Source organism: Chiloscyllium plagiosum, chromosome 33 (assembly GCF_004010195.1).
Source record: "Chiloscyllium plagiosum isolate BGI_BamShark_2017 chromosome 33, ASM401019v2, whole genome shotgun sequence".
NCBI lineage: Eukaryota > Metazoa > Chordata > Chondrichthyes > Orectolobiformes > Hemiscylliidae > Chiloscyllium > Chiloscyllium plagiosum.
The window spans coordinates 42,124,921-42,134,716 of record NC_057742.1 but is presented as its reverse complement, the minus strand read 5'-3'; the positions used below and the strand labels follow the sequence as shown (position 1 = coordinate 42,134,716).

Below are 9,796 nucleotides of genomic sequence, written 5' to 3'. Positions count from 1 at the left end.
GTTCAGATGTCTGCTCAGGCCTCGAGAGGATCCAGTTGTCGTGGTCCCTTTAGGCATTAACAACCATAAGCAGAACACACATGGCTGACTCTTAAGTATGCTTGGAAATTAGAGATGGGCATTAAACGCTGGCCTAGCCAGCGATGCTTACAATCCATGAATGAATCTTTGTTTTGAAAAAAAGAGTTTCTGCATAGACATTATGAGAAACTTGGCACAAAATTAAGAAGCAGAACCTCAAAACTCATAACCTCAGCATTATTCCCTAAACCACACGCAAATTAGCATTTGGCAATTCAAATTAGAGAGATGAATATGTGGCCCAAAGACTGGTGTGTGTGAAAAATGGGTCCTGGTTTGTGGGATATATGCACCGATTCAGTGGAAAGTGGGATCTGTACTGATGGTAGACTAATTAGTAAAATTAGATCACATAGGATTCAGAGAGAGATTGCCAATTGGATACAAACGTGGCTTGACAGTAGGAGACCGAGGGTGGTGTTTGAGGGTTGTTTTTTGGACAAGAGGCTGGTGACCAGTGGTGTAAAGCAGGGATCGGACTGGGTCCACTTTTGTTTGTAATTTGTTTAAATGTTTTAGATGAGAATTTAGGATGTATGGTTAGCAACTTTGCAGATGACAACAAAATTGGTGCTTTAATTGACAGTGAAGAAGATGACCTAAGATTGCAAAGGTATCTTGATCAATTGGGCCAACTGGCTGAGGAGTGGTAGATGGATAACTGTGAGGTATTGCACTTTGGTAAAACAAACAAGGGCAGGACTTATACCGTTTAATAGTAGGGTCCTGGGTAGCATTATAAACCAGAGACCGAGGGTTTCAGGTACATAGTTCCTTGAAATTTGCATCACAGTTAGTTTAGACTTTTCAAAGGTGTTTAGCATGCTTGCCACTGAGTACAAGATTTGGGATGGCATGTTGAAGTTGTACAGGCCACTTCTGAAGTATAGTGTACAGTTTTGGTTGCTCTGCTATCGAAAAGATATTAAATTGGAGAAAGTTCATAAAAGATTTACCAGGATGTTGCTGGGACTGGAGGATTTGAGTTATAATGATAGGCTGGGACTTTTTTCACTGGAGGGTAGGAGGTTGAAGAGTGACCTATAGAGGCTTACTACATCTTGAGGGACAGAGATAAGGTGAATGACTCGGGTCTTTTCCGTAGGCTAGGGGAGTTCAAAATTACAGTGCATATTTTTAAGGTGAGAGGAGGAAGATTTAAAAGGGACCCAAGGGGCAACTTTTTCCCCCCCAGAGTGTAGTTCACGTCTTGAATGAACTGCCAGGGAAGTGGTAGATGCAGGTACAGTTACAACATTTAAAAGATACCAACACAGTCATCTAAACTTGCACTCCTTGCTGTGGAGAACAGTGTCAGTTACCCTTCAATTTGTGTCTCCGTGCAACTACATTCTTTTTTACAACCAGTCCTTGTTGGCTTCCTGTCTACAGGCAGTTAGCTCATCCACCCTGTGGCATTCACTCTTAACAGGACAAACTGAAAGAATGTCAAACAATAATCTTTGCCAAGATAAAGGATATGTAAACAAGAAAATTTGTAGCGTGGAAGAAACTCATTAGCATAAAACAAAGATCAGTAGATCCTGGAGTTCTGAAACAAACAAGAACAAATTGCTGGAGTAAACACAGTGCATCTGACAGCATCTGTGAAAAGAAAAGAGTTAATGTTAGACTACAGTGACCTTTCATGTTTTGAACAAATGTTAACTGAGTTCTCTAGCAATTTTTGTTTTTGTTTACTTTAGAACTCCAGCATCTACAGTTTTGTTTAGAAATATAGAAGTTGATACATTTTACCCATTTTCCTGTATGCATCAGAAATCTGGCCAATAAGAAAAGAACTGGAAGACAATGGAGGTTTTTGAAATACAGATGCTGAGACATCTGCACAAAATTCCATATATACATATACTGCTAATAAATTGTGATGATGCTGCTCCTTTAACCAAGTTGTGTAGTTCTTGTTTCTTTTCAGAGCGGTTGTAAAAGACACAGACTCTGAAAAGTCTAAGTTTTAGGGCCAGTTTGATTATAGCTAACAGATACTGCCTCAGGCAGCAGGCTTTCAGGTTTTTGGAAAAAACTCAAATTTGCTCCACAGGTATATAGGATGGTTAAGAAGGCGATTAGCATGCTTGACCTTTGACTATAGGATTTGGTTGTTCTCTTCGGTGTGCAGTTCTGGTCGCTCTGTAGTAGGAAGGATATTATCAAATTGGAAAGGGTTCAGAAAATGTCCAGAATGTTGCTGGGTACAGAGGTTTTGAGTTATAAAAATAAACTGGATAGGCTGGGACAACTTTTACTGGAGCACAAGAATTTGAAGGCTGATCTTCACAGAGATTTATAAAATCAGAGGGGCATAGATAAGGTGAATGGCAAGTGTCTTTTCCCTTAGGTGGGAGAGTTCAAAACTAGGGGGCATATTTTGAAGGCGAGAGGAGAAAGTTTTAAAAAGGACATGAGGGGCAACATTTTTGCACAGGGTGGTTAGTGTGTGAAATGAACTTCCAGGGGAAGTGGTGGATGCAGTACAATTACAAGGTTTATAAAAAACATAATATGTGCATGAATAGGAAAAGCTTTGGAGGGATGTAGGCCAAATCCTGGCAAGTGGAACTCTTTTAGTTTGAGAACATGGTTGACAAGGACTAATTGAACTGAAGGGTCTCTTTCCATGCTATATGACTCTAAGATTCAGTCTGCATTTTGTTGCCCCAATATAGAGGGTACCACATTGCATGGAGTGAATACAATAGACTAGATTGATGAAATGCAAGTAAATGATTGTTTCACGCGGAAGGTGTGTCTGGAACCTTGGATAGTGAGGAGTCAGGACTTCAACATGGAGGTGTTATGCTTTCTGCAATTGCATGGGAAGATGTCATGGGTGTGTTGGGAATGGAGGAGCAGTGGACCATGTCCCAGAGGGAATAGTCTTTACAAAATGCTGACAAGGAAGGGAGGGTGGTGTCTAGTGTTGGCATCCCAGTGAAGATGGCAGAAATGGGGACTTATGATCCTTCAGATGTGCATTTTACTGGTTAAGTAAAAACCAAAAGACCCAATTGTTGTTGTGAGAGAGGCGAAGAGATAAGGACAAATGTAGGAATTAGTTTGGACACAGCTAAAGGCCCTGCCAACTACAGTGGTGGGGAATCCTTGGATGAGGAAGAAGATGAACATTTCTGAGGCCCTGCTGCAGAAGGTGGCATAATCAAAACAGATGTAACAGATGGAGAAACCTGGAGAATGGAATAGTGTCGTTATGGGAAGCAGGGTGCAATTTGATTTAATTTATTGTTTTCACATGTACTGCGATACAGTGACAAGTGTTGTTTTGCATACTGTACAGGCAGATTGTACCATAAAAAAAGGTCCTTAAGGCTAGCAGAAGAGTGCAGAATAGTGTTACAATTACAGAGAAGGTGCAGAGAGATCAATATTGACATTTGAGAGGTCGGTTCAAAAGTCTGATAACCCCAAAATGAAAAGAGATATTGAGGAAGGGAAGGGAGGAGTCAGAGATGGACCAGGTGAAGGTGACAGCAAGATGGTAAGCAAAATTTATCAATTCTATCATTTCCCTATCAGAGGGGGAAGCAGTGTGATGTCATTGATGAACTGGGGAACGAATCGTGGGAGGATTTAGATTAGGATTCAAACAAGGAATGTTCCACGTAACGTACAAAGAGACAGGCATAACTGGGGCTCATGCAAGTATCCATGGCAACATCTTTGAAGAACTTCTCCCTTAACTCCTTTCACTTTCTTCAGGTCAAAGTGAGGTGGAGCTCAGTCAGGTGAAGAAGGGTGGGTGGTGGATTATGGCAATAGTTGGAGACTTCTTTCCAGGAAGAAGTGGAGATCACCAAGACCATCCTCATAGGGACGGACATATAAAAAGTGACTGCATGTCCTTGGTTAAGAGGAGGCAGTTGGTAGCCACAAGCCTTCTGCTAACTAACATCTTATTAAACAAAAATATGCAACACATGGACTGAACAGCAATCTCTCCTCATTATGATGTTTCAAGGAACGACAATGATGGGTATCTATTTCCTGAAGAGATGAATGTCCAAGTTTCCCCCTCTAAAGTGAATGTTTGTGCATCTGCTTTCTTCATCCAATGTTCAGATTTTTCAAGATGAGCCCACTTCGAGTGCAGGTTTACTGCTGCTACATCATAAAGCTATCCTGTTAAAAACCATTCCATTCTGTTCCTCAGGTTGGAGGAGGGAAATTAGGGTTGATCAGCAGTTATTTTCTTGTGGGAATTTGAAGCAATGTAAACTTTGTTTGTTATTGTTGTTGAATTTCATTTTTCACCAGACATTAGACGCTAACGAGGCGTACTGTGCTTTTCATTCCAGGCTTTAAGGACTGTATCGAAAGAGCTCTGTGCTTCTTGCAATAAAACTGTGTACCCCATGGAACGCCTGGTTGCTGATAAACTGGTTTTCCATACCACCTGTTTTTGCTGCAAACATTGCAAAGCCAAACTGAGGTAAAGTATAAAACCAAACTCTAACTAAAGTCTGCTGTTGACCTCCTCCGACAGCTGAGATATTTTAAGCAATATGTAGCTGATCCATTCAGACTAAAAAGCTCCCAGGTTTGAGCCACTGCCTGCCACAAGTTAAATGAATTACAGTTGGCTTCGTCACATGTGATGTACAGAATGTGACGTCAGCTGCTAAATGCTACTCATTATCCACCAATTTCTGGTGGCAGTCTGCATATACTGAGAATTTGGATGCCTGTCATAATAAAATACACTGCTGCCTGATTTCAGGAATAACTTCAATTGCTTTAATAAACAGTATATATTCATGGAACTACATACAACATTACAGCGCAGTATAGGCTTTTCGATGTTGCACCGCCCTGTAAAACCAATCTGAGGCCTATCTAACCTACACTATTCCATTTTCATCCATATGTTTATCCAATGACCATTTAAATGCCCTTAAAGTTGGCAAGTCTGCTACTGAGTAAAGAAACTACCTCTGACATCTGTCCTATATCTATCACCTCTCAATTTAATGCTACGTCTCCTCGTGCTAGCCATCACCATCCAAGGAAAAAGACTCTCACTGTCCACCCTACCTAATCCTCTGATTATCTTATATGTCTCAATCAAGTCACCCCTCAACCTTCTTCTCTCTAATGAAAACAGCCTCAAGTCCCTCAGCTTTTCCTCATAAGACTTTCCCTCCATACCAGGCAACATCCTGGTAAATCTCCTCTGAACCCTTTCCAAAGCTTCCACATCCTTCCTATAATGCGACGGCCAGAACTGTACACAATACTCCAAGTGCGGCCACACTAGAATTTTGTACAGCTGCAGCATAACTTCATGGCTCCAAACCTCAATCCCTCTACCAATAAAAGCTAACACACCGTATGCCTTCTTACAACTCTATCAACCTGGGTGGCAACTTTTAGGGACCTATCTACATAGACACCGAGATCTCTCTGCTCATCTACACTATCAAGATTCTTACCATTAGCCCAGAACTCTGCATTCATGTTGCTCCTTCCAGTGAATCACCATTTTTCCACATTAAACTCCATTTGCTACCTTTCAGCTCAGCTGTGTAGTTTATCCAAGTCCGTCTGTAACCTGCAACATCCTTCAGCACTATCCATAACTCCATGGACTTTAGTGTCATCTGTAAATTTACTGACCCATCCTTCTATGCCTTCATCCATGTCATTTTTATAAATGACCAACAGCTGTTGCCCCAGAACTGATCCTCGCGGTACACCATTAGTAACTGAACTCCAGGATGAACATTTTCCATCAACCACCACCCTCTGTCTTCTTTCAGCTAGCCAATTACTGATCCAAACCGCTAAATCACCCTCAATCCCATGGCTCTGTATTTTGTGCAATAGCCTACCACAGGGAACTTTATCAAACACCTTACTGAAATCCATATACACCACATCAACTGCTTTACCCTCATCCACCAATTTGGTCACCATCTCAAAGAACTCAATAAGGTTTGTAAGGCACGACCTATCCTTCACAAAACCATGTTGACTGTCCCTAATCAACTTATTCCTCTCAAGATGATTATAAATCCTATCTCTCATAACCTTTTCCAACAGGTTAGCCACAACTGAAGTAAGGCTCACTGGTCTATAATTATCAGGGTTGTCTCTACTCCCCTTCTTGAACAAGGGAACATTTGCTATCCTCCAGTCTTCTGGCACTATTCCTGTAGACAATGACGACATAAAGATCAAAGCCAAAGGCTCTGCAATCTCCTTTGCGGTCTCTATCTCAGTACTACCCTCGACAACATTGTCTTTTTCCAGTGTGAACACTGACAAAAAATATTCATTTAGCGCTTCCTCTATCTCCTCAGACTCTACGCACAACTTTTTACTACTACTCTAAAATTGACCCTAATGTTTCTCTTGTCATTATTTTATTCCTGATATACCTGGAGACAGCTTTGGGGTTTCCTTGTCCTACCTGTCAATGACTTCTCATGTTCCCTCCTGGCTCTTCTTAGTTCTCTCTTTAGGACTTTCCTGGCTAACTTGTAACTCTCAAGCATCCTAACTAAGCCTTCATGTCTTGTTGACAAGAAATTCAACTTCTATAGTAAACCATGGCTCCCTCACTTGACCATTTCCTCCCTGCCTGACAGGTACATACTTAGAGGACACACAGTACATGTTTCTTGAATAAGCTCCACATTTCAAGTGTGTCCATCCCCTGCAGTTTCCTTCCCCATCTTATGCATCCCAAATCTTGCCTAATCACATCTTAATTGCCTTTCCCCCAGCAATACCTCTTGCCCTGCGTTATGTATCTATCCCCTTCCATTGCTAAATTAAAATAACCCAAGTGTGGTCACTATCACCAAAGTGCTCACCTCCCTCCAAATTTAACACGTGGCTCTGTTCATTGCCCAGTACCAAATCCAATGTGGCCTCACCCCTTGCTGGCTTGTCTAAACATTGTGTCAGGAAACCATCCTGCACACATTGGACAAAAACTGAACCACCTAAACTACTTGACCTATAGAATTTCCAGTCAATATTTGGAAAGTTAAAGTCCCCCTTAACAACCATCCTGTTACTCACGCTCCTCTCCAGAATTACCTTTGTTATCCTTTTCTCTAGATCTCTGGGACTATTCGGAGGCGTATAGAAAACTTCCAGAGAGTGACCTCTCCCTTCCTGTTTCTAACTTTCAGCTCTTACTACTTCAGTAGATGAGTCCTAACTTAATACTGTCCTTGACTAACAATGCCACACCTCTCTCTCTTTTACCATCTTCTCTGTTCTTACTGAAACATCTGGATCCCGGAACCTGCAACAACCATTCCTGTCCCTGCTCTATCCATGTCTCCGAAATGGCCACATCATTGAAGTCCCAGGTACCAACCCATGCTGCAAGTTCACCCACCGTATTCCAGATGCTCCTGGTTTGAAGTAAACATACTTCTAACCACCTTCCTGCTTACTGGTGAACTCTTGTGACCTTGAAACCTTATTTCTGGCCTCAATACTCTCAACCTCCTGGACAGTGGAACTACAATTTAGGTTCCCATTCCCTGCTAAATTAGTTTAAACCCTCCTGAACACCATTAGCAAACTTCCGCTCCAGGATATTGGTACCCTTCTGGTTCAGGTGAAGAGCATCCTGTTTGTAGAGGTCCCACCTAGCCCAGAATGAGCCCCAATTATCCAGGTATCTGGAACCCTCCCTCCTGCACCATTCCTGTAGCCACGTGTTCAACCCCTCTCTCTCCCTATTCCTCACCTTGCTAGCACATGGCACAAGCAACAAACCAGAGACAACAACTCTGTTCTAGCTCTAAGCTTTCACCCTAGCTCCCTGAATTTCTGCCTTAAATCCCTTACTGTCTTTCTACCTACGTGGACCACGATTTGGGGCTGCTCCCCCCCTCCTCCTCCAGGATCCCAAAAATATAATCCGAGACATCACAAACCCTGACACCAGGGGGGCAACACACAACCGTGAGTTTCTGATGCCAGCTAGCCGCAATTAGTTTAAGAAAATGTTAGTGTCTAATTCTGTTAATAGGATGCTGAACACAGAGTTAAGAGTAACAAGGCAAACAGATATTGTGAACTAATTAATTCATTGTGTCAGAATCATAAGGGGTTCTGTGGTGCAGTGGTAGATTCCCTGTCTCTGAGCTAGGCGGGCTGGGTTAAAAGTGTCACCTCCTCCAGACATGTTGCATAACATCTCTGAACAGGTTGATTGGACAAATGCATCTATCTGAATCAGGGAGAAAGGCTCCTGTGGTGCAATGTAAGCTAGGAGACCTGTGTTCAAATCCCACCTGCTCCAGAGGTATGTAATAGCATCCCTGAACACGTTGATTCGAAGGGCTCCTGGGAAATCTGGGGTGCATCATTTCCCCACCAACAATATTTTGATCCCAAGTTTTCTTTTGGGTTATAGACCTCCTAATGGGCTATTTGCAATCATTTTTTGTTTTGTTTTTGCAAAGAGTATTCAGGTTTATATAATTCAGTTTATAAATTTGTTACAAACTCAAATCTCAGTTAACTGCGAGGCAATTCCACAGTTCTGAGGAAAGGTTACTGGACCCGAAACGTTAACGTTAACTCTGATTTTTCTCTCTCTCCAAATGTTGCCAGACTTGGAAAGCTTTTCCAGCAATTTCGGTTTCTGTCTCTACTTTCCTTTTGTTTAATTTGGTTCAATTTGATTATTTGTTTCAGCAAAAAAAAACAAATTATTCCAATGCATACACTTCAACAGCTGATCCGATTTTCTTCGGTTTAATTTGTTTGTTGGTTATTTGCTTTGCCATAAAAAATATTACAATATTAAGAGTCAGGAAGAGGGGAGGAAGCTTTCATCATTTGTGGTTCATTGAAATAAACCTAACTGGAAAGTGAATTCCTGGACTTTGTCCAAAAGTATGTAACTTCTAGTCTGCAACAAAAAAAGAGAGAAAAATTAGATAACAGGCACTATAAAAAGAGTAGTCACAGGCTCCGATTCCTGTAACTACAGGCTCCACTTCTTGTATTGGCTTACTCCACTTCATTCTGGATCAGTGGTGCTGGAAGAGCACAGCAGTTCAGGCAGCATCCAACGAGCAGCGAAATCGATGTTTCGGGCAAAAGCCCTTCATCAGGAATAAAGGCAGTGAGCCTGAAGTTCAGCAATTCATCAACTTCACTAACACATTCCACCCTGACCTTAAATTTACCTGGACCATCTCTGACACCTCCCTCCCCTTCCTGGACCTCTCCATCTCCATTAGTGACGACCAACTTGACACTGAAGTTTTTTTTACAAACCCACCGACTCCTACAGCTACCTGGATTACACCTCTTCCAACCCTACCTCTTGCAAAAATGCCATCCCGTATTCCCAATTCCTCCGCCTCCGCCGTATCTGCTCCCAGGAGGACCAGTTCCACCATAGAACACACCAGATGGCCTCCTTCTTTAGAGACCGCAATTTCCCTTCCCACGTGGTTAAAGATGCCCTCCAACGCATCTCATCCACATCCCGCAATTCCGCCCTCAGACTCAACCCCTCCAACCGCAACAAGGACAAAACGTTCCTGGTGCTCACCTTCCATCCTACCAACCTTCGCATAAACCAAATCATCCACCGACATTTCCGCCACCTCCAAACAGACCCCACCACCAGGGATATATTTCCCTCCCCACCCCTCTCCGCCTTCCGCAAAGAACGTTCCCTCCGTGACTACCTGGT

At 42.4% G+C, this 9,796-nt stretch overlaps 1 protein-coding gene across 1 annotated transcript in view; it reads left to right on the top strand.

The window, feature by feature from the left end:
* limd2 (LIM domain containing 2) overlaps nt 1-9,796 on the top strand; it is a 70,889-nt gene that overhangs the window by 56,113 nt on the left and 4,980 nt on the right. Inside the window, exon 2 of the mRNA XM_043675369.1 lies at nt 4,416-4,549. Coding sequence (XP_043531304.1) covers nt 4,416-4,549 — 134 coding nt within the window. The remainder of the gene's footprint in view (nt 1-4,415; nt 4,550-9,796) is intronic.